The sequence below is a fragment of the Rosa chinensis genome, chromosome 6, assembly GCF_002994745.2.
Source record: "Rosa chinensis cultivar Old Blush chromosome 6, RchiOBHm-V2, whole genome shotgun sequence".
NCBI lineage: Eukaryota > Viridiplantae > Streptophyta > Magnoliopsida > Rosales > Rosaceae > Rosa > Rosa chinensis.
The window spans coordinates 50,313,950-50,339,627 of record NC_037093.1 but is presented as its reverse complement, the minus strand read 5'-3'; the positions used below and the strand labels follow the sequence as shown (position 1 = coordinate 50,339,627).

Below are 25,678 nucleotides of genomic sequence, written 5' to 3'. Positions count from 1 at the left end.
CTTTCATGGTGTTGGTCAGCTTTACTGTTATATCTCTCAGGTGTGGTTACTTCTCTAAATAGTTCAGATGAGATTAGTAAAAATAGCATAGCATGCAGAATATGCAAAGAAGAAATATACTGCAGATGGTTAGTTGGTTAGAAAATTCAGGTCATTAATTATTGTAATTCGTATAGAATATAGAGTCAAGTTTTGTTCGCCAGTATAAATCAATTCCTTTTGGAAGATGACTTAAAGAGTCTTCGACATTGGATTTTTCCTCTGGACTCTTGGAAGATGACTTATGGTTGTTGTAAATTGTAATCAAGTTTTGTTTGTTTTCTTTAAACATTCTAGCTGAGTAGTCTTCCTATCATATGCTTAGTGGATTGTGTGGTTTCTTTGTGGTGGTTATTACCTGTTTGTTGCTTATGTATATTATAATAGTTTGTGTGTAAAGCTTGGTATTTATATTTTTCGTTTGATGAACTAATAGGCCTAGAGTTTCTACAAAGATTGAAGAATTCCACAGTTTCACTTATGGAAAAAGCTTAAGGGTACAGTATAAGGATTCTAATGCGTCTGCAATCTTAAACACAAACTGAATATGGAAATTAAGCCTGAGCTAGTCCTAACATCCCTTTTGACTTGATTATGTATTGATTGTATTCAATATAGTATTTCAACAAGACACTGGCATAGCTAGAGGGTAGCAATGATATAATCATAATGCGTGTGAACAAAATCACATAACTTGAAAAAGATCAAACCTTCTATGTTAGTTTCACAACAGATCGTTCCCCTCTCATGTCTCTAAAGTAAAGTTCTAGCTGGACTACTAATTTTCCAGTAAGACAACAAATTACCAATTTTACACATAAATGAAACATACAATCATCTGAATAAAAACATGCATATTGCATTCCCACTCCCCTTAATTCTCAATCAGTACATGAGAATGACTGAATGAATCTTAGAATAAATTCAAAAAAAAAAATCTCAATATAAGCTACAAATAATAGGGCATAATTTAATACATGAACAAATAAATAAACAAGAAAAGAACAGAACAGAAACATATTCCAACCAACCTGGTCTTGCATTTTGTACGAAATGGCATTGTGTTTGTCAAGTAAGATGTGCCCCTCCACGAACTGAAGCATCACTACTGGTTCCCTCAACTTTGAAAATCATCAACTCCTTTTGTTTAGGGACTCCAGTAAGGATGTTGAGCAGTACTACACCAGTACTCTCTCTAATCCCAGGCACCTTGAACACAACTTGATTTCTGCTAATAATTTATAAGCATACTCTTATTCTGGGAACTAATTCAAAACACATGTACTTCTCCACCACAGCATACTCTTGAATCACCCACATATCAAACTTTTCATAAGCACTTCTATATCTGATCTCTCCAAAAAGGCCAGGGATTCCTCATATTTTGAAATAAAGCAAATTAAATATCTCTCAAAACTTCAGATATCTTTATCTCTCCAAATATTATCAAATGAAATAGTCGACATGAGATTGAGACAAATGAAACACACCATTGACTAGAGCATGTGCATCATCGGTATAAATGTAAGTAATAGCACGAGCACTAAATGTAAGAAATTTAAAAATTCAAAAGGCATAATGAGCATCCAAACTAACTTATAGTCTATAGTGCATCAGTGCATCAGTGCAACTGTACACGTACCCTACATTTTTGATACCACAAGACATGATGAGCCTCCAAAGAAACTAATAATCTACACTGCAACTGCACAAAAGGTTTTAGTTCTATAGGCAGAAAAACTACCTTTTTTACTAGATCTCACATTGTTGAGTAATAATAATTGTTCATTGGAAACTAGAAAGCAGAAACTATAGGACATGCAAAACTCTTTCAAGTAGAATTAGGTTGTTAAACTTTAATTTCAGTCGCTTCTAGTTTCGAAAACTTAGCAAGTTGTTGATGGTTATCATGCCTAACGGCTCAGAGAGGCAAGTCTGCTGACAGTTCTTTTGCCATAAACTGCATAGTGGGTCATGAACCTGGATCAGTGCTCATGCATGCCAAGGCCACTGTTACGATGGAAACCACTCCCGCAGCTAACTGACTTGATGGAGACCGAAGTCGTTGGTCTAGCAAATCCTTCAAATACAATCCTCTGTTTTCTGATAGAGATTCCAATAGCTCCCCTGGATGCCTTCCCATCATGATCTCTAATGCCACCACCCCAAAGCTGTATACATCACACTCTTCATGCACATTACAATATAAAATCAACCAATATTCTTCCATCATATATATACATAGATAAAACAACAATGATAAATAAACCAAAGTTCTTTTTATCACTAATGTGTCAGTATATACGTTTGTATAATGGAAATACATAGCTTATAAGTTTACCAAATGACTGATTACCTGGAGCCCTGTAGCCATAAGACCCACTACAGCAGTCCAGTTTGAGAAATCCGAGCTCAATAGTCTTGCCGTTCCAAAGTCTGATAGCCATGGCACAAAATCCCGCTGTAGTAATATGTTGTTCAGCGTTATGTACAGGTGAACGATGAGCTTGAAGCAGTCATTGTGCAAGTGAAAGATTGCATGTGCTCCTCCTTGCATAATTTTCACCCTTGTGCAAGCACTTCTTGTGCAAAACATTGTTTCCCAAATCCAAGGTTGTAAGCTTGGTGAGGCTGCCAATGGCATATGGTATAGACCCTGTCAAATTGTTGCCATTCAGGTTAAAATGGGTGAGATCCAGAGACTTGTTGAAGTTGAACTGGGTTAGTGTTGCACTGATGCTCAAGTTTGAGAGGTGAATTTTGGAGACTGTTCTGCTGTTGTGGTTGCAGACAATGGCAGTCCAGTTGCAGAGGTTGTTTAGGTATGCGAAAGAGCATGAATTAAGAGAAGGTGATGAAGATGTAAAGCTGTGCTTCCAGTTCATGAGAGCTTCAGCCTGTATTCTTAGTGATGAGGTGGCCTTCAATGGAAGCAAAAAGAGCACGAAAATATGGAGGAGATCAAAACAGAGGAGGCTTCTGAAACCCATTCATGATGTTGTACTCAATCCAACTAAGCTATAGGAGATGGTCCGTTATGAAGTAAGAGGTAGGTTTTGTTACTTATCTGTAAAGTTTTGAAAGACTCTCACATAGCAGGCAGACTATGCAACAGGAAATGCCAGTTCTTTCTAAAATCTAACCTATAAGTAAAATGCTGAACAATAGTAATTCCACTTTTTTCTTTCTTTCTTTTCTACTATGAATGTTATAGTAATTCCACTTGAGTGTTTTTCCTTCCACGTTTTAAATGGTTAAGTGCCCAGGTACATACCCTGTTTTTTTATTTCTGGCCAGCTAGTGCACAAACTCCTAACCAACTAAAAGCAATATGAATTAACTGACTAATTTAGTCGAGAAAGTGGCCATAGTTCTTCTTTGCTAGTTAATAGGATTATAACGATTATGCATTAGCATTTATCTTATTTGAAAGAGCATGCATGCATTTGGTCACTTTTTTAAAGCCAAACATGTGAGGATTAAACAGATAATAGATTAAAACACCATGATTACTGATATACTATGATAACGACTAAGTTCCAACTAAGATTTGCAACTCATGCCTGTAAATATAAGCAGACATGCATGCATATATAACAGCAATTCCCAATTCTCAGTTACAAACTCATAATCAGATCAAATATAACAACTGCAACTCACAACCTGATTAATTAAGCATATTCATAGCTCTTGAGTAGTTGAGTTGTCTAGTGATAAGGCTTGCCTTCATTAACATACCTTGATTAATATTGATGCTGATGTTCTAACTTAGAATTCTTAGATTTCATATCCAAATGTTAAAGCTTGATGTTCCTCGACTTGTTCAGACTAGCAAATACCTGAATCTGGAAAGCTTGAATATCTCAGAATCTCTATGGAGATGAAGAATCTCCAGTGACAGATTAGTAGAAAAGTTTAATCAAATATGGAACGTAATAGGTCTAGAACCTTAAACACAAATTGAAGATGGATATTAAGTCAGAGCTAGTATTCATAATAGTCTTGCAACTAGAAACTGGTATAGCTAGAGGGTAGCATATGATATACTCTCATGATCTGTCAGAGCTAGTAGGTCAAGAATCTTAAACAGAAATTGAAGAAGGAAATTAAGTCATAGCTAGTATTCATAATAGTATTGCAACACAAAACTGGCAAAGCTACAGGCTAGCATATGATATATTCATGATCTGTAAACCAAACCATGTACCTTGAACAGTTATTAGCCTTCTATGTTACTAGCTGCGACATTTTGTCTCACAAAAATTACCATTTTATATAAATCAAGCTCAAAAATCTTTTAAACAAAAACATATTGCAGTCACAGTCCCCTTAATTTTGGAGTAAAACATGAGAATGATTGAATGACTTAGAATAATTAATCATTTATAAAAATATTCAGAATAAGCTGGAAATAATAGGCATAGTTTCCAAACAAAAATAATAATAATAAACACCACCAAACTGGTCTTGCTCGTAGTACGAAATAGCATTGGGTGATCAACTGAGACTAGTCCTCTACAACATTGTCTATGAAGTAGCACCACTCAGGGCACACGTACAAATTTGAAAATAATTAACTTGCTTGGTCTTAGGTCCAGCGATACTTGTACAGTTGTACTCCAGTAAGAAAACTGGGCACTACTTTACTCTTTCTAAACCTAAGCAGCATGAACACAGATTCATGCGGGCATATAGAAAATAGTTTGGTCCATGATCCGCCACAACATATTTTGTGCATTATCTACATGTCAAGTTCTTTATAAACACTTCCCCATAAGCGGATCTCTCAAAAAAAAGCAAGTGATTTCCCCATAAACATCTCATTTTCTCAAATTAAACTTCAGGTATCATTATTTCGTCAAACAGTTCAGTGGACATATAAAACGTCACAATGAAGTTGTTCTCTAACCTTTGAACCCAATGTAGAGCACCATTGACTAGAGCATGTGCACAATCAGTAAATGTACCACCAGGAAGAAAAATCCCAGGCCGAACGGGAAAACAGGAATAACAGCAACACTAAGACTCTTCCAGGAGCACATGGCTAAGTAACAAATCTCAACTTAACATGACCTTACTGATGATATAATCCCCAAAGACTTATAGTCATTGGTACTCGGAACATGGCTAAAGACATAACTTGCTCTACAACTTGTACCAAAAAGCTATCTTCTTTGATCGAAGGCAACACTAGGGCATACGAGCCATGTACATGTTCTGATCATATCTACGTGCTGAGATAGATCTATTTCTATTTTAGAGAATTCATTGTAAGATGTATGTGGGTTTATAACCCTGGTATACTCACCGAATGAAGGGCTGTTCCAGTGTCCCAACGCAACTGCTTTCATCGTCGTTTTGGCTGTTGGAGTGTTGAGGTGAGCGTGGATGAAGATAGAGCTAGTACTTCTAGATTAGAGAGCGACATTACTCTCTGCATTTGAGTAAAGATTTGACGGGCAACCTTGTGTATGATTTCTTCAGGAAAAGGAGGCGTCTGAGACTCTGAGATTGGTTGCATGGATCGATTTTCCGGTGACAGTTTGCCCTAATTTTTCAATGGAAGAGTTGGGATTTGCGTTGCTTCAGAATTTTGAATATAGTGATGATGGCCAAGGGGACCGGGTTTATGTCTACAGTGAGAATGTTTCGGTATTCTCATTTGAGAATACTCAAGAAATTTGGCCGCCTCAACCGATGGGGCGTCTGCACATATGTATGGAAGCGCCAAGCGTAGTGTTGTCCGCAATTATAGTACGAGGCACTAAAGTGACCTAGTGGTTCTTACCTAGTTAGGTGGGCTCCCCAACCTAGGTTCGAACCCCGAAGCTGTCAAAGTGGCTAGGCACTGTGTTGCAATGCACAGTTGGAGCATTTCACATGCACCGAAGGGGTTTATCTTGGGCCTAGGAAGCTTTTGGGTTTCCCTTGACAAAGTCAAAAGAAAAAAAAAATAGTACGAGGCACTATTAGTCCTAGAAAGCGAGAAGAACCATTCTCAAACAGGAAAAAAAGAACTTGAAGTTGCGGGGTCGGAAGTTAGACCTAGTTAGAAGCAAGTAAAACTAAGGGCTAGTTTGGGATTGCTGTGACTTTAAAAAAAAAAAAAACTACCGCTGCTGTGTTGTGAGAATAATCAGCTGTGAATTAAAACGATTTCGTGTTTGTTAAGTAATATTTTTAAAAGTGCTGTCAGTACATAAAACAACTTGAGAGCGTGTTTTGATCCATAGCAGCTTCTAAAAGCAACGTTTGGGCTGCTTCTAAAATCTGCTACCAGTGACCTATAATTTTCAATTAAAGCTACTTTTTATTTATTTACAAAACACAATAAAATCTAAAATTTTAAACAAAAACTGATTTTTTTTAAAGCGAAGCAATCCCAAACGAGTCCTAAACCTACTCAAGATGAGCCCACTTGTTCTACCAAAGTTGTTATAGTAGCAGAAATTCGGTGTTCAATTAATGGTGAAATTCGGTGTTCAATGGTGCTACTGCCTATATATTTCTGCAAGACTCAAGCACAATGGTAACTTTTGTTGATCATGAGTATAATAGGTAAGAAGATGAGTAGTGGCGTAGGCAGAAATTTCATATAGAAGAATCAAATTTATATTCATTTTCTTCAAAGTCATCAATGGGGAATAACCATTGTAATATTTTTTGTATTAATATGTAAATCAAGGGACCATAAAATCATGTTAAAGTGTTGGTGCGGAAAAATGATGTAGAAGATCTCCTCACCTATTTTGCTGATTGGAGTAAGAGTGAAGGCTTCTTAGTTTAGACTTTAGAGGTTGTTTCTATGCCCTCAGGATTTGAGTCGATATTGGTAAGTCTAATTGGAAGAGTGGTTACATGCAAAAGATTCTCTGATGCATATATAAATCAGTGGGTGTTTAAGTTGTAATAATTGGAGTAGGGATTGACTGTCTACCTCGATTATTCACCTCATCAAGTATTTATAGGTGAATTTGAGCGGATATCTTGGTTAGTACGTGTAGTGGTGTCCAAATTTCGCAAATCACGCGTTAGTGGATCCATAACACCACTTTTAAGATGACGTGGGGAAGTGCTTCCTACTTGCTACGAATTTAGTCGAGCTGACCGATTCCGCCTTACCCAAATTTACCTCAAGGGGATTTCACCTCAAATAAGTTGGGTCATCTCTCTCTTGGCCTGTTTTTTGACTAGCTCCTGATTTCACCTTACGCAGATCCACTTCGATGGGATTTCACCTTGAGTAATTTTTCAAATAGGTTGGCCAGCCTCTTTCTCAACCTGTTTACTGACTAGAACTTGATTTCACCTTACACAAATCCGCTCGACCTTGAATAATTTCCTAACTTGCTCCGCAATACCCAATAATACAAAATGTTGGAGTGGAAATATTCGTACTTTGCTTACTGCAATTTGAGAGTGAAGGCTTCTTGGTCAGGATGTTGTGCCTATGCCCTTGGGATTTTGGTCGGCGTCGTCAAGTCAAGTTAGAAGAGGGGATACTGGCAAAAGATTTTCTGATGCCTAAGGGCAACTCCAACCTTGGGACTAAAAATCAGAATTTGATCAAGTTTGAGACTTCTCATCTCCAACCTTGATTTTTAGGGGGTCTGGTCTCATAAAAATGAGACTTGGGGCCATTTGAAGTCTCAAAATTGAGACTTTTCCAGGACTGAGACCGATGAACAGTGGTCTGGGACCACAAGCCCGCTGACCCAGCCCAATAGAGAGAGAGACGCGCTGGAGATTGAAGAGGAGAAGGACGCGCGGAAAAAAGAAGGGGGGAGGAAGAGAACGCGCGCAGACGCGCTGGAGAGAGAAAAGTCAGATTTTATGCTTTCTGCTCCAGTGGGCCCGCCATGCTGGGCTGTCTGCTGCCTACCGTTGGGAGCTGCAACGGTCAAAACACGAACGGCTGAGATCGCTCCATTTTGAAAATGGACGGTCTGATGTGCCTTGAATTTTTTTTTTTTTATTCAAACGGATCTATTTTCAATCTGATGGCTCAGATTTGAGGGAAAAAAATTTATCAACGGCTCTTATTAAATGAAAAGTTATTGTGGCCTATTTGTTCCAAAAAAAATTAAAAAAATGACCAGAAAATTGTGGGAAAAAAATATATCCGTTGGAACAGTAAATTGTAGAAAATTCTATAAATACCAACCAATTCTTTTCTATTTCCTCACACCAAATATACTCCATCTCCTTTACAATTTTCCATTCATAAACACATCTTCTTGTTCTTAAATATATCTATATATTTTTTTTTGTCTTGTGAAAAATGGCTCCAAGAGGGGATTCATGGAGACACAATGAAGAAGTTATTCTTTGCCGAGCTTGGATCACCGTTGGGGTGATGGTGCTGTCGGAAAAGATCAAACGTCGGAGTTATTATGGAGTCGTGTTTCGGAGAAGTACAATGCTCACAAACCGGTAGGTTGCATGGAGAGAACAACTTCTAGTTGCCAAGCTCGTTGGAAGAAAATAAGTCCGGCATGTATGAAGTGGCGCCATGCTCTTAACAAGGTCGAACATTTTCAACGAAGAAGCAGCGAAAATATGGAGGACGAGGTAATTATATTGAAATATGTTCAATAATAATTATTTTTTATTTTTCATGTAGTTGTTAAAAGTAAAATGTTCTTATATAGTTTATTGATCGATTTATACTAAGCTAATTTTTTAATTAATATTTTATTTACTTAATATTATATGTAGCTCATGAATGTCAAATCAACGTACTACGACACAAATGGTTGTGATTTTTTGTTTGAGCATTGTTGGAGAGAGTTGAAAAATACGGAAAAGTTTGGGAAAATTCCATCAATGGAAAACACCCCCTTTAGTGTTCCTAATCATGTTGACTTGGATGACGATGGAACACCCAATACTGATGATGAGCCGACTCCATCAAGGAAGGCACGTCCTCAAGGACAGAAAGCTCAGAAGCTAGCTAAGAAAAAAGGCAATAAGCAGGATGCGGATGGCCTACGAGTTCAAATGCAGAAATGTTATGAACAAACAGAGCGCGAGTACCAACAAAGGCAAAGATAGTTTGAGGAAGGCCAACTAATTGAGCAACGCGCTGAGGATGCTCGCACGATGCAGGTGGATCCATCAATTTTCACCCCAAGAAAGAGGAGTTATTGGGAGAGGAAGCAACAACAAATAATTGATAAGGAGACAGAAACTTCAAGCATCCCGGAACAATCTCAAGATCCTACACCCTCTGGAGGAGACAACACAGGCTTGGCCACTTATGATTCACGTCAAGAGACATCTTGGATGTAATTCATATTATTAACTTGAATTGTTTGTGTTTTAATTTATGATAATAAAAATTATTCCACTTATCAGTAGATCATCTTCATAATAAAGCATTGAACTTTATTTTCATAATAAAGCACACCACACAAATTAAAAGCACACAATACAAAGTAAACGCATACCACACAATACATAGTAGGCCATGACCACTTATCATGACTACATGGCCACTTATTGAAAGCAAAAAAAAAAAAAAAACACCAAGGCATACTCCTCACTGGTGGTTCTGATCAGCTTATAGCTTCATGGTCCATAGATGATCGACTAGATCATCTTGGAGGTTTTTATTCATCATTGGACATCTAACCTCCCTATGACGACGCAAGAATTGATTTAGTTGATGCGGATTGCGATGAACATCGGTGGGAATTATTGGTCTGTCATATATCTCTGCTTTCTTGGGTCTAGTTGGGATATCATCCGGATCAAATGGCTCTGCTGCATCTTCATCATGCTCGTCTTCAACAATCATATTGTGCAAGATAATACATGTCATCATGATGTATTGAAGGTTCTCCTTACTCCACCCACGAGCTGGTCCTCTTATGATTGCCCAACGAGCTTGGAGAATACCAAATGCTCTCTCCACTTCTTTTCTGTATGCTTCCTGCATCCTTGTGAAGTGTTGTGTCTGCGGCGTCCTCGAGTTTCGGATTGCTTGTACAAATGACCCCCACTTAGGGTATATGCCATCAACTAGGTAATAACATTGACGATAATGCCTATTACATACCTGGTAGTTTACTTCAGCAGTTTCACCAAGGCATACGTCATTGAACAATGGTGAACATCCAAGAACGTTAATATCATTCAGGGAACCTGGAAGTCCGAAGAAGGCATGCCAAATCCAAGTATCGTAGGAGGCCACCGCCTCTAAGATGATTGTCGGTTTCCCTTTGTGGCCAGTATACTGCCCTGCCCATCCGGTGGGACAATTTTTCCACTGCCAGTGCATACAATCAAGGCTACCCACCATCCCCGGGAATCCCCGTTCTGCAGCTTTGTCCAGCAGCCGTCGCAAATCCGCTGGTGTTGGTTGGCGGAGGTAAGTCTCATGGTACACATTCCAGATTACTATTGTGAAGTGCTCCAAAATCTCAATGGCAGTGCTCTTCGCAATATCTAGGTAATCATCGCAGAAATCAGCTGTGATGCCATACGCGAGCATTCTCATGGCGCATGTCAGCTTTTGTTCAGTGGATAAGCTTAGTCTCCCACAAGCATCTCTTGTTTGAACAAAATATGGGTCGTAGTTAGCCACGTCGCGCATCATCCTGTCAAAGACCCAAGGTTGCATTCTATATCGCCTACGAAATATGTTTGGTTCATACCTGCACGGATCAGTGAAGTATTGAGCTTTGAGTCGAAGATCCATCAGCTCTCGATCCCTGGCCTTATAGGTACGACCTTCTGAAGAACCACCCCATTGTGAATCCTCATCTTCCAGAGTTTGGATTTGCAAGGCAGCGGCAGACATCATCAAGGCTCGTCGACGGCTTCTCGTGACGGCCTCTTCTTGATCTTTCTGCAACCATTTCGTCAAACGATTCATTGCATAAATGGTTTGACAAAATCAAAACGGAAAAGAAAGAAAGATTTGTGTGATTTGGATATGAGAAGTGTTTGTGAATTTGTGAGAGATGAGGATGACAATGACCCCATATTTATGGACGGTTTGAGTTCATATCATTAGATAAGATATGACACGTGGCGGACAAAGACTCAACCGTAATTTGGACAGCCAATTAGAAATTGACACGTGGCGCTGAAATCACATCGAAATTCGGCTATTTGGCATATATGCCGACACAAAACATCAAAATATCTTCTAAATAGTTAGATTCTTTGTCGTATATGCCGACACAAAAAAAAAAATTCAAAACTTTTTTTAAATTCATTAAATAATAAAAATAATTTTTAAATATTATGATAAAATGTTAAATTATTTTTTTTACCTTATTTAATTAAATTAACATATTTTTAATATAATATTCATCAAAATTATACTCATATTATATTTTAGTCAAGAACAGTAAAAATAGCACCCCCATATAGCACCTCATGGTTGGAGATGAGAATTGAGTCCTATATGAATAGTGCAACAAAGGGGTGCTAAAATGAGAATAGCACCCCCAAATGGTGCCCATGGTTGGAGTTGCCCTAAGTCAGTGAATGTTTAAGTTGTAATAATTGGAGTAGAGGTTGATTGTCTGCCTCAATTTTTCACTTTATCAAGTATTTATATGTGAGCTTGAGTGGATATCTAGGTTAGTGCTTGTAGTGGTGTACAACTTTTCGCAAGTCATGCATTAATGAATCCATTACATCACTTTTAAGACAACGTGGGGGAGTGTGTCCCACTTGCTACCAATTCAGTCGAGCTACTGATTTCATCTTGTTCAGTTCCACCTCGAGGGGATTTCAGTAATTTCCTTAATAGGTTAGGTTGCCTCTCTCTCAACCTATTTCTTGACTATAACCTAATTTCACCTTATCTAAATCCACCTCAATGAGATTTCACCTCATGAAAATTTTCAAATATGTTGGGCAGCATCTTTCTCAGCCCATTTATTGACTAGAACTTAATTTCATTTTATCTAAATCCGCCTTGAAGGGATTTCACTTTGAAGAATTTCCCAAATAATTCGGGCTGATTCTCCTCTAGCCTATTTCTTGATTTAGAACCCATTATTTCTCATTTCTTATTAAGATTTTGCACTCCCACGCAAAATTCCAAATTGATTGAAGTTCATGCATATTTATAGGTTGCATGCGCGCGCGATACCTAAACACACATACTACCAAATCTTAAAATTCCCATGAATCAATACAGATTTTGCTTGTTTTATAAAGCGCTGCATGCAATATCCATACCCAAATTCACTCTTGATCAAGGAAATGAAGCAATGAGGAAAAAAGAAGAACGATGAGGAAAGAAAAAGAGTGATGAGGATGTTGAGAGAGCGACAATGAAGAAATAGAAAGCAAGTGTAAGCTATAAATGTTAATAACTCAAGTTATTAACACCCACCCAAAGAGGCTGAAAAGGAAAGCATGTGGTATACCATTAATTTTTATATCCGTTGTTAGTTGGTTTTTTTTTTTATTGTTCAATCACACGGTGTCCTTAAAGACTTCCTAGGCCCAGAGACTAATCCGTGCTCGGGGGATCTTGTCAAAACGCTTCCTCCCCCCTGGTCACCAAGAATATATTGGGATTTAACTCCAATAAGCGTCGGCGGGATTCGAATCCGGGTATGGAGGTTCCCTACCTGGAGGCTCTTACCAACTCGACCACCTGTGGTGATTAATTACCAAACAAAACCCAAACAAGCTAGTTGGCTCTTATTTAATATAAGCTCACTTAATCCTGGCAAACAAGTATACCTCTATTACTTTTGTTCTAATATTCACTCTTTATGATTTGTATCTCTCGTTGTACTCTTCATTAACAATCGATAATATAAGCGTGAGGAATCATCCTCCTAGCTAGTACATTTAATCTCGTCGACTAAGTTTGTAGCCCACTTGCTAGTCGCCAATAATTATATAGGTCAATTCTATTGTTGTAACTTTCCTGAATAAGAAAATTGTTAACTTCTGGACGTTATAACCTTGGACAATGCGTGCATGTTTGTGACTAGGGTTAGATCTTAATAAAGCATATAGGAAAGAAAGACCAAGCCCTAGCTTTCACGGTTATACCTTCACCACAAAATGAACAGATAGGTCCGGCCGCCATGAACGACCTTAATCAAGCTTTATATGGTCAGGTCAAAGTTCAACCTTCGCCTTTTTTCATTGCAATTAGTTTAATTTGCGTTGTCCATGTAATTGCAATTATCCAAATGACTATAACCATGCATATTGTCATTATTGTTCGAGGAACATAAAAGAACAATTATTCTTAATTATTTGTCTTAACATATATATATATATATATATATATATATATATATATATATATATATATTGGCATTGTTTAATTTGTTGTACTCACTCAATTTTGTCCAAGTCTGGTCAACCTCTTCTTGCAGTAGCATCTTCAATTTTTGTTTTAATTGACAGACATTGATATTGGCGCCCTACAAATAGCTTAATGGTCGGGTACCCTACACCATTCGGAAATTACCCGGAAGTTCATTTGAGAAGATGCCGTTATTTCATCCACTTTATCCTTTTTCTTTCATACAATAATATTCACTTGATCAGAATTACTCGCTAAGAAGATCTTAGTAAATCATATTTAGATGTAAATTCAATGATAAAAATAATTATTTTAAATTGAATCGTTTTATTTTTTATCATCAGATAGATATACATCCAACGGTGATTGAACATAATTTTTATAATCAATTACTAAGTGTTCACCTGATATCTTGAACCTTGTTCATTTGGTTGTTAACTAATTTTTGTTATTTCTATAGTGGACGATACTCGTTCACGTTGTTATCATGGTAGCTAGGAGCCTAAGTAGTGCTTACATATGTACTTTTTTCTTTTTCTATCGAGGGAATGCATTAGTTCTTAATGAATATTTGCTTTTTCAAAAGGCCTGATAGAAAGAGTGAAATTAATCAGAGTGAATTAAAGGAGACTTTAATATCGAAGATAAATGAAGTAACCATAATTTGTCCGAACACATCATGACCTTTTTTTTTTTTGAAGGGAAAGACGACAAACTATATTAATTGAAACTGAGGAGTACATGGAGCGATGCAAACGCATCGAAAGAAAAATAATAAAACATGACAAGATGCACAATCGCATCTATAATGAAGAAAAAACAATAAAACATAACAATATGCACAAACGCACCTAGAGTAAAAGGTAACCAGGACGTGACTTGATACCAAAAGATTTGATATCGCTGCACTGCATATGTCACGAGAGCAGTGTAAATGTAGCATCATGACCTTGATCGACCCTTTTTCTTTGAAACTATATATTTCACCAAACTCGATATGGAAGTTGATATATGGATGCTACATTCACAGTGATCACATATATACTGTTAGAATGTCATGCATATAAAGTCAGGGAAAGTTTAGTGACATTGTATGTCGTACGTAAAATTGTATGTTTGTAAAAATGTACATCACATATGAGAACATTCTCAAATGAAGGTCTTTAATTAATTTAAGTTGGTCAAAATGTTAGATCAAATAATTTCACGTGCCTTTACCATTCATCATGGCACTAAATAACACCATTCTAAAGAGGGGGGAAAAAAAAGATCATGGCACTAAATAAACAAAATTTATCATCTCTCAAATCATCGATTAGGAGATCCCTAGCTAGATATGATCGAAGATGAATTAAGCCACTTTGCTTAAATCATAATTACAATTCAGACTCCCATTTTGTGATGGATCGATGTTACGAATAATATTAGCACTAAGCAAAATATTCAGTTATAATATTTCCACTGAAAAGGGTGCTCCTCTATTCACGCTCTAAAGTTGATAAGTGCTCAAATTTCTAACCTTAAATATGCATTAGAGTAACTCCAACAGTTTCCCTATATTTTGATTTTTCTCTATTTAAGAGAAAAATGAGTCTCTTTTGCTCAAATAGATTCCCTATAAGAACAACTCCAACAGTTTCTCTATAATTTTTGTATTATAAGGAAGTAAAAGTCAAATCTTTCCATAATTTTTCTTCTCCAACTCCAATATTTTACAGTAATATTTAAAATCTCCATAATTATTCCTTAAAATTTTAGAAATTACTGTAAATTTAGGAAATTTTGCTTTTTCTTTCCTCACTATCCCTCTAAAAAAAAACTATTGGTGTTGCTCTTAAGCTAAATTAATCATTTTTCAATTAAAATACTTAAGTGCCCCCAAATTTCTAAACCTTAAAATAATTTTCCATTTGACAAACTAATCATTTGAAGCTAGATTATTGTATATTCAATAATGAGTCCCGCAAACCTAGCCAGCTCCATCAATTTGATGATGATGGTGCTATATATATATATATATATATACATATATATTTATACTTGAAAACAAATATTTTAAAAATGTAATGAATAATGTTGACTAATTAATAAAGCTTTCGTTTCTTTAAACTTTGATAAATTGGAATCGAGATGTATATAGGCTTGTAGCCATGGTTCATACTGTACGTACATGTCAAAAACAAAAAAAACAATGCTTCCTATGTACACGTTCGGTAGTTCTTGAAATGACTCGTGTTTGACACGATACATAACGCGATTTCAATTCGATGAAGACAAGGTAAATTATGTTCAACTAGTTATAATATACATAAAATACAATTAAAAATATTTTAATAAGTTTCAGAGAAAGACTCTCAATTCTTAACTTTGATCTATTTTCAGAATTAGAGGTTGGTTGTTGTAGAGGGTTTTCCTTGTAATTTTTTTCACTTTGTCAACAAAAAAAAAAAAAAAACTTTCATCGATTTGAATTAAATTATGATTAGGAGTTAAAAAAAAAAACCAAAAACAAAATAAAACAAAACTGTGCATGTGACAAATAACACGTTACAGATAAAACCGTGTGAAAAGAGTATATATAATGCCCAGGTTATATAGGTTTGGGATGGTTGTTGGTTGTGGACATTCAACATTAACTCGCACATGAATCCACAGCATTAACACGTCGTTCTTAAGCGTTTCCTGAAAAGTCAATTCACCAAACCTCTTTTTAAAAACATTACCCAGTCCAAGTTGCAGTTAGCTAATCCATGAGACCATGATCAATCTCTTCCCCACACATGAAACCTAGGGCCCTTTAATTTAGTTGACAATAAATTAGAATTGAGCCAAAATGGACCCACTGGCCACTGCAGTCTCTATATAGATATGATCCAACATAACATCAACAGTCAACTTTGCAAGCAATGGGAAGTGTTCCAAGGCCTCATCCTCTGCTCCTTCTGCTTCACATTTTCTTGCTCTCTTGGCTTCCATTGAAGGCAACCTCATCACCCAGAACACAAGCAGAGGCTTTGGTTAGCTGGAAGGGCAGCTTTTTTTCTCCCCCACCTTCTCTCAGTTCATGGTCCCTCACAAACATCAACAGCCTCTGCAACTGGACCTCCATTGTCTGTGACCCCAAAACCAAAACAGTTTCCCAGATTGACCTCTCAAATTTCAACCTCACTGCAACTCTAACAGGACTGGACTTCACCCAGTTCCTGAATCTCACCCATTTCAACCTCAATGGCAACAATTTCACAGGGGCAATACCATCTGCCATTGGCAATCTCACCAAGCTCACAACTTTGGATTTGGGCAACAATCTTTTTGAACAGGAAGTTCCTGTGGAGATGGGGAAGCTAACCCAGGTTGAGTATTTTAGTCTCTACAGCAACAGTCTCACTGGTGCCATCCCGTATCAGCTGGACAATCTCAAAAAGGTACAATATTTGCTTCTTGGAAGTAACTACTTAGAGCCTGCTGATTGGTCTAAATTCTCAGGCTTTCCTGTTTTGACATACCTTGATCTTTGCCTCAACTATTTAGATTCAAAATTCCCAGAATTTATATCTGAATGTAGGAACTTGACATTCCTGGATTTGTCTCAAAATACTTTGACTGGCCAAATACCAGAAGTGGTATTTACCAATCTGGTCAAGCTTGAATATCTCAATCTCACCAATAACCAATTCCAAGGGCCAATGCCATATAACTTTCCCAACCTCAAACACCTTTATTTGGGATTGAACGACTTTAGTGGTCCAATTCCTGAAGACATAGGTCTGTTATCTGGTCTGGAAATTTTTGAAGTGCTTAACAATTCCCTTGAAGGGAAAATCCCATCCTCCATAGGCCAACTCAAGGAGCTTCAGCACCTTGATTTTTCATCAAATTCATTAAACTCTTCAATCCCTTCTGAGCTTGGTTCATGTACCAACCTCACTTTCTTGGCCTTGGCTGTGAACAAACTCAGTGGGGAATTGCCTCTGTCCTTGTCAAAATTGACCGACTTGGTGAATTTGGGTTTATCTGATAATCAATTTACTGGGCCAATCTTGCCTTCTCTGGTTTCCAATTGGACTGCAATAGCCTCTATTCAATTCCAAAACAATAGCTTCAGTGGCAACATTCCAGCAGAAATTGGCCTATTGACAAATCTTAATATCCTCTTTCTGTACAAAAATAATTTCACCGGCCCAATTCCCTCAGAGATAGGAAACTTGCAAGCTATGACAAGTTTGGATCTGTCGGCAAACCAGCTCTCCGGGCCTATTCCTATGGCATTCTGGAATCTCACTAATCTTCAAAGTGTACAGCTTTTCTCCAATAACCTCAGTGGCATAATCCGCCCAGAGATTGGGCACATGACTTCATTGTCTGTCTTTGATGTCAACACAAACCAATTTGAGGGGGAGTTGCCAGAGACCATTTCTCTGCTCACTAACCTCGAGGGATTTTCTGTGTTCACCAATAAGTTGTCCGGAACTATTCCTAGTGATTTTGGGAAGTATAGTCCTAAATTGGGATATCTTAGCTTTTCAAACAACAGCTTCTCTGGAGAATTGCCACCAGAGTTGTGCAGTGGATTTTCTTTGCAAGTATTCACAGTGAATGTCAACAACTTCACAGGGCCATTACCCGAGTGCTTGAGAAATTGTACTGCATTAAATAGAATCCGTCTTGATGAGAACCAATTCACCGGAAATATTACCAATGCATTTGGTGTCCATCCCAGTCTTGAAGAAATTTATATTAGTCACAACAAGTTTGTTGGTGAACTCTCACCACATTGGGGAGAGTGCATAAACATCACTGACATGCGTATGGACGGCAACAAAATTTCTGGTCAAATTCCACCTGAGCTTCTGAAGTTGAAGAACTTGCAGTATCTAACACTAGGTTCTAATGAATTCAGTGGGGAATTTCCAGTTGGTATTGGGAATCTAAGCTTGTTATACACTCTCAATCTCAGCAGGAACCACTTCACAGGAACCATCCCGCAGATCCACCAATTGGCTAAGCTCCAGACTCTTGATTTGTCTGATAACAATTTTACAGGGGTAATACCAGTGGAAACTGGCACATTTGAGAGCTTAACAAGCTTAAACTTGAGCCACAACAAGTTATCAGGAGAAATACCAGCAGAGATTGGTAACTCAGAATTGAGGTACTTGTTGGATCTTAGCAGCAATTTGCTCTCAGGAGACATACCTTCAAACTTGGGCAAGCTCACACAGTTGGTGGTTCTCAATGTTTCACACAACAATCTGTCAGGGGACATACCATCAGCATTTTCCAACATGCTTAGTCTAGACAGCTATGATTTTTCTTACAACAACTTGACTGGTCCAATCCCAACTGGTGGAATTTTCCAAACTGCACCAGCAAATGCTTTTGTTGGCAACTCTGGTTTGTGTGGAGGTGCAGGACTAACAGCATGCAATTCCTCTAGTGGAAAGTCCAACAAGAACAACAAGAAAGTTCTTATTGGAGTCCTTGTTCCTATTTGTAGTTTAATAGTGATTGTAACTGTTATTGCTCTGATCCTTATTTTCCGTAGGAAACCTAAGCCGCTTGATGAGGAAACCAAAAGTTCTAAGAAGTCTGAGAGTTTTGAGTCGAATATATGGGAAAGAGAAGTAAAGTTTACATTTGGGGAAATTGTGAAGGCCACAGAGGACTTTGATGAGAATTACTGCATTGGAAAAGGAGGGTTTGGAAGAGTTTACAAAGCTGAGCTGCTTTCAGGTCAAATTGTTGCAGTCAAGAAGCTAAACATGTCCGACTCTAGTGACATTCCAGCAATAAATCGACAAAGTTTTGAGAATGAAATTCGAACTTTGACACATGTCAGGCACCGGAACATCATCAAGCTATTTGGGTTCTGTTCAAGGAGAGGTTCCATGTTCTTGGTTTATGAGTATTTAGAGAGAGGCAGTCTCGGAAAAGCATTATATGGGGTTGAAGGGAATGCAGAACTTGACTGGGCTACAAGGGTCAGAATTGTGCAAGGACTAGCTCATGCTCTTTCTTACCTGCACAATGACTGCTCTCCACCAGTTGTACACCGGGATGTTTCTATCAACAATGTACTGCTTGAGTGGGATTTTGAGCCCCGGCTATCAGATTTCGGAACAGCAAGACTGTTGAGTCTGGATTCATCCAACTGGACCAGTGCTGCTGGTTCTTATGGCTACATGGCACCTGGTAATGTAACACTCAAGTTTGTTCATTAGTGGCTTATCTTTCTGTGACTTGGATATTGACGTGGTTAATTGTGTTTTTTCTTGATGCACAGAGCTTGCATACACTATGAAGGTGACGGATAAGTGTGATGTATATAGCTTTGGAGTGCTAGCACTAGAAGTCCTGATGGGAAGGCACCCAGGGGAAATGCTAGAAGCTCTACTAGAGTCATCAAAATCATTGCAGGACAACACAGAAATGCTTTTGAAAGATGTGTTAGACCAAAGGCTGGAGCCTCCAACTGGTGAATTGGCTGAGGCAGTGGTGTTTGCGGTGAGCATAGGCTTGGCCTGCACACGTTCCCGTCCAGAGTTACGACCCACAATGCGTTTTGTGGCACAAGAACTATCGGCTCGGACGCAGCCTTACATTTCTGAACCATTTGGTACGTTAACCATCAACAAATTAACTGGTCTTCAAAAATGAATGGGAATGATACCAGTAGCTGTATGTTTGTCAACTGAATCTTTGTGTAACTGTATTATAGATGCCTTGAGAAAATAATCTTTTGGGGTTAGCCCAGGTTAAGTATTGCACTTGTAATGTAGTGTATATCTCAGCTTAGAGATACTAGTTTCATATACAAGTCTCAGTTTTTATTGCTTCTACACTCTAGTAGTCCCCTTCATTTTATGCAAAAATCCTTTAAAGTTTAAAAATATGCTTTTTGTTGAATGGAAGACACAGCTTTCAAACAGCTTGCTCCCACTGAATCTCATTGATTATTTAGTAAGAAATGTGCAGAGACTAAGGAATCACATCATACCTGTCTTTTTTTGTTTTTGACCAACTAAATACTTTGCACCTAGTCAAACCTTTTGTTATTGTTCAAAGTTGACTTTTAGTGGTAATAATTCTTCCTTATTTTAGACTGGTCTCAGTGCCTGTAAATTTCTAGAAGGCATGCATCTAATAAAATTATTATATCATCAAAAGGAAAAAAAGAAAAAGAAAAAGAGGAACACACTAATTTGGCAGTCTGTCTGAACATTAGTGAATGTATGGATAGTGTAATATACAAATCACCACCTTGGAACATTAAAAAAAAAAGCAAAATTTGCATTACTTCAAAGACAATCAATGAAGAAGGTAAAGAAAAGACACCAACAGCATTGTCATGGCTTAGCAGTCCACCCCACATTGTTTAAGAATTGGTCCAGTTTGCTTAGCCAAGAAGGGATCAATTCTTACCCAAACCAATGAGAAGATGGAGGCAAGAAGAACTGACCAAAGTACCACAATGGTAGGAGTCCTGTTTTGCCTTCCCATCAAACCTTTGAGGAAAGGGTACAGATGAACAATGACCCAGAAGGCAAAGAAGAGCTTTCCGAACAACGGACCCCATGAGCCGTAGCCATTGTTAATGGCATCAGAAACTCCAGCAACTACTCCCACCATGTTCAAGATGATAAGGGTCGTTGGTGGGATGAGTAGTGTAGTCCATTTGAACAGGTAGAGTTCCCCAAACTCAGCATCATCTGCTGCTTTTGATGTGACTGTAAAGTTGGTGTCAACTCCAGCAAGGACTTTGAGGAGGCCTTGGAAGACTGCAAACAGATGTGCAGAGACACCACCGATCACCCAAAACTGCTCATTACGCCACAAGTCTTCGATGCTAACACCGCTCCATCTGAGCTCTAACACACTGGTTGCAATGATGGAGAGGAAAAGAGCCAAGAACCATATACTGGCAAAGTTGTTCAGCTGCAAAGAATGAAATGTTGATTAGAAAAAGATATAAAGAAATTTAGTTTGGAATTTCAGTTGGCCTTTTCCAAATAATGTCCAAAAGTACTTACTGTGGGGATGATGAACTTTCCAGTCAAAAGACAAACAGCTGGAATGGTACAATAGGCAAGTAAGGGGATGGAAGTGAAAGGGTAGACTATGGTGTTGATGTAAGCTAGTCTCTCCAGCAATTTCAGCTTTCCTCCCCAGGCATACCATAAGGGACAATGACGGCTGAGGAAGATTTCAACAGAGCCAAGAGCCCATCTCAAAACTTGGTGCAGCCGATCTGACAAATTGATAGGAGCAGATCCCTTGAAAGCTGGTCTTTTTGGCACACAGTAGACTGACTTCCATCCTCTACAATGCATTTTGAAGCCAGTCAAAATATCTTCTGTAACTGAACCATAAATCCAACCAATCTGCAAAGAGAGACCAAGGATTAATCATTTTAGTTTCTGTAGTCTCCACATGAAGTATTTTGAATCTGCAAATATAGAGAAAAGTTCATCATAATGATAGTCACCTCTTTTCCCCATTCAGTTTTTTCTTCATAGCCACAACTTATAACATGAATGGCCTCCTTAACAAGTGCTGTGCTATTAATCCCTTCAGGTAGCCCACCATTTTCCATGAGAGTGGAAGCAATGAAAACCGGGGACTGTCCAAATCGTTTCTCGAAGTTTTTCTGTGACATGAGAGATGATTTCTCCAACTCATCATAACCTTCAAACCCTTCTTCAATCTCTTCAAGATCAAACATTGGTCCCCTCCCTTTCCTCACATAGTTCTTCCCCATCATTTTCTTCTTCTTCTTCGAGTAAAGTCCCCCAAGAAGACTTCTTACTCCACCCTTCTTAGACTTGGACTTCTTCGAACCCCCACGACAGCATCCACAGCAGCACCATGAAGGCCAGCAGTCACATGTCATCTTCGGTTGCTTTTCTGACACTGGCGGATCATAGCCATACAATGCCGGCCTGTTGAAGACACATCCTGTGCCAACATATACCGGTCCTTGAATGCCATCTAGGCCTTTCATGTTGATCTATAACCAAAAGACAGTCAAAGCATTGAGCTAAATTTTTACAGGCAGAGAATTATGTATTCTAATAAAGGATGTCAATTTTAAATTAAAGCTCTAGTGTTACTTACATCAAAGAACACAATATTCCGATTAGCATATCTGTCATGAAGATCAATACCATCAAACCTTTGAGGGAATTGGACATAGCAGAGCTTCTTTCCAAGCTGGGGATCCATAAGGAAGCACATAGCTTCTCTTATAGCCCTACTGTTGTTGATGTAGTGGTCACAATCCAGATTCAACATGAAAGGTGCATTAGAAAGCACTGCAGAAACTCGAACCTGTTGATCATTTCCATGTTATAAACATTGCTGAATGCACCAGTCTCACATCAATAGGACTATGCAAATTTAAATCTACTCAAACTCACCATAGCATTCATGGCACCAGCTTTCTTGTGATGTTGATATCCAGGACGTTTCTCGCGTGAAACATACACAAGACGTGGCAGTTCCTTACCATCCACATCCAGTGCTCCTTCACTTCCCAGATAAACCTGCAAAGCAAGCAAAATGCTCGGTGACTCAACTGGTGAAAGCATTTCATATGCAATTTCTCTAATTTTCCCTCTTTCTCTACTAATAAAGCTAAAACCAACTTAAAAACCACTTTGGACAATGTATGGATATACTGGGGAAAAAAGAGACAACAGGCATAACATAGTTATACCTGAATCATTCCAGGATGATCACGAGTGTTGTTTCCAGGCCATGGAGTACCATCCTGCATCACCCACCCGTCTTCAGGTTTCTTCAGAGCATTTGCTACCATTGCATTAATCCTCACTTTGAATTCTTCATACTCTCTCTGCAGTACCACACCAAAAAAAATCTTTTATATTAGACCTTATGTATTTGTTGTGAAAATTTTGCAACAAAATAGTAAAAGACATAAATTAATTTCTTCTTCTCTTGTGTATTTTTGCTCACCTTCATGGCTCTGCGCTCCTTGACAAAGTTTGGATGAACCTTGTCCTTCAAGTAATCAATCTTCTGAGAGAAATAGAACTCAGGAGCCCTTGGCTCAATGGTGTGCTTTTTGCAAAATGGCACCCATCTTCTTGCAAACTCAGCAGTCTCAGCTAGTGCATCAAAGAGGAGCATTGAAGCACCATCATCCGAAACATAACAGCACACCTTGTCAACCGGGTAGTCAACAGATAAAATGGATAAAACTGTGTTTGCAGTAATGATTGGAGGCTCCTTGAGAGGGTCCACTGAACTCACATAGACATCAACTGGAGCTAGGGTGTTAGGCTCACCCTCACGCTCAAACCTCAAGGATAGGCGGTCCAAGTAAGTTTCCCGGTTGATGGGTTGCCATTTAGGGAACTGGTCAAGTATCCATGAGAGAGCAAACCATATCTCACAAATCACAGATATGAGCCACAAGGGAAAAGCATCATAGGCTGGAGTTAAGATACGGAAATGGAAAAAGAAGGCCAGAATCACAAGCCGGATGACAATGACTATGCGGTAAGGGCTGATTTTACTCGAGGGGATGGGGACTTTTCGCCATAGTGGTTGCCGAGCTTCAGCCATTCTGCAAGAAAAGTTGACACTTGAACAGATGAGGAACTACTACTACATCACTCAGTCAACAAAAGTTGGTAAACAAATTCTGGAGTATAGCTAAAGTTTACAAAATGAACTTACAGGAAGTCATCTTCTAGGCCTTGATCATCATCATTTCCATCATCCTTGTTCACCAAGCCTCTCTTTTCTTGCCTCACTTTCCACTTCTCCACTCTTTCTTTCCACTCTGCACTACCCAAAACGTCTTTGTCTCCTTCAAAATCCTTAACTACAGAACCCAACAATACACAATTAAGATAAACAATTTCCTTAAAGAATCAAGTCCCTTATAATTATAGTAAAATATAACTTTTATTCTGATTTAGCTATATCCGTACCACTTCCTTGAACAGAGAAAGGTTGATTATTGGTTTGCCATTTCTGTTGATTATGGTCTCCATTCTCCTGCAAAAGTCACCAAATGATCACTTTGGCACCTTAAGATCTCTCCTACTGCTCAAAATGATCTATAATATCTCTGAAAACAACAACTAGACGAGATTAATTACCGAAGGAATATGAATGGCATGATTTTTCTCATCAGCAGAGTCATGATCATTGTGATTCTTAACAATCTGAAATTCCTCATCAAAATCATCTGCATCAAAATCTTCGTCGTCTCCAGCAACTCTAGGACAACCTACAAGTTACATGATTGAAGTCCAAGGCAACATGTCATTAGATAGAATCATAAGAAAATCAAAGAGAGGTGATTTACTCATGAGATCTATTTGTACACTGTACCTTTGTGACGCTTATAGCGAGTGTTGCACTGAGGGCAACACTGGGTGCCTTCACTCCTCTCATAATCATAACAAGGCCTACAAACTGGGAAGCCACACACATGACATGCCACGAACAACTCCCCATCTTCTTTGTATCCTATATCATCTCCACAAACTCTGCACACTTTCGGCACTGACTGCCGTGTTGGATGCCGGTTCTGCATCAACAGTAACAAGTTAACATTAACTGATACCAATGATTATCAAGAAGGCTCAGGATAGGCTATAGTAGTAGTACCTCTTCAGAGGCGCGCAATACATGGAGTTCGTCTTCGCCTTGGTTGTGAGAACCAGTATACAAGCCTCCCATGGAGTTTGAGGCCATGGCACGCAATGCAACCAAACCTAAGGAGATGTTGCTGATCCAAAGATGGATGGTGAGAGAGGACGAAAGGGAAGGAGGGCATTATATTGAAATGTTTGGGGGTTGTGAAAGAATAATATTGAAGTGTGAGTGTGTTGTCTCTACCTACTGTGAGTTGGGAAGTCATAGGTTTGAGTCTAAGAGACGTTATTCATGAAACTACAGGAGAGAGAGAGAGAGTCTTTGGGTTTGCTTTCTTTGTTTGCTTGGTATGTTAAAGATCTCCATGGCTAGTTAGCTTAGAATCAAAGGTGTCTCTGAAGTAGACACCAAACTTTTTTTTTTTTTAAATAACAACAAAACAGATATTCAGACACCTTCTCCATGTGTCACGTACCCAACTTATTAATCCTTAAGCCTTACTGTGCTAGAAAGGTAACTCGTCATTCTTCTCTGATTTATGACAAATCTAACCACAAATTCTTAAGGATTCTACCATTCTCATAATCCTTCAGCGGTTTATAAGCGTAGAAATGTGCTTCATCATTAGCCACATTTATATGGTGTGGAGTAATCAAGTGTATCATCTTATGAGATATTACATATTTACATAATAATTACGTGAATGGCAACATA

The 25,678-nt window shown here is 38.3% G+C and overlaps 4 protein-coding genes across 4 annotated transcripts; 1 reads left to right on the top strand and 3 right to left on the bottom strand.

Annotated features, from left to right (window-relative positions):
• Nucleotides 1-1,835: 1,835 nt before the first annotated feature.
• LOC112169867 (MDIS1-interacting receptor like kinase 2) lies at nt 1,836-3,060 on the bottom strand. Its single transcript, XM_040507873.1, has 2 exons — nt 2,396-3,060; nt 1,836-2,226 (listed from the first exon to the last, which is right to left on the bottom strand). Exons 1-2 carry the CDS (start codon nt 2,484-2,486, stop codon nt 2,012-2,014), a joined length of 306 nt encoding a protein of 101 aa, XP_040363807.1. The 5' UTR covers nt 2,487-3,060; the 3' UTR covers nt 1,836-2,011.
• Nucleotides 3,061-9,457: 6,397 nt separating this feature from the next.
• LOC112174586 (protein ALP1-like) lies at nt 9,458-10,843 on the bottom strand. The gene is made up of 2 exons (XM_024312386.2): nt 10,698-10,843; nt 9,458-10,592 (listed from the first exon to the last, which is right to left on the bottom strand). Exons 1-2 carry the CDS (start codon nt 10,841-10,843, stop codon nt 9,602-9,604), a joined length of 1,137 nt encoding a protein of 378 aa, XP_024168154.2. The 3' UTR covers nt 9,458-9,601.
• Nucleotides 10,844-16,072: 5,229 nt separating this feature from the next.
• LOC112172040 (MDIS1-interacting receptor like kinase 2) lies at nt 16,073-20,223 on the top strand. The gene is made up of 2 exons (XM_024309201.2): nt 16,073-19,525; nt 19,617-20,223. The coding sequence occupies exons 1-2, from the start codon at nt 16,240-16,242 to the stop codon at nt 19,988-19,990; spliced, it is 3,660 nt and encodes a 1,219-aa protein (XP_024164969.1). The 5' UTR covers nt 16,073-16,239; the 3' UTR covers nt 19,991-20,223.
• A 300-nt stretch (nt 20,224-20,523) lies between these two features.
• LOC112172041 (cellulose synthase A catalytic subunit 4 [UDP-forming]) lies at nt 20,524-25,145 on the bottom strand. The gene is made up of 12 exons (XM_024309203.2): nt 24,977-25,145; nt 24,698-24,896; nt 24,463-24,593; nt 24,292-24,358; nt 24,035-24,182; nt 23,309-23,921; nt 23,049-23,186; nt 22,750-22,875; nt 22,448-22,660; nt 21,819-22,340; nt 21,364-21,714; nt 20,524-21,268 (listed from the first exon to the last, which is right to left on the bottom strand). Exons 1-12 carry the CDS (start codon nt 25,061-25,063, stop codon nt 20,687-20,689), a joined length of 3,177 nt encoding a protein of 1,058 aa, XP_024164971.1. The 5' UTR covers nt 25,064-25,145; the 3' UTR covers nt 20,524-20,686.
• Between the last annotated feature and the right edge of the window lie 533 nt (nt 25,146-25,678).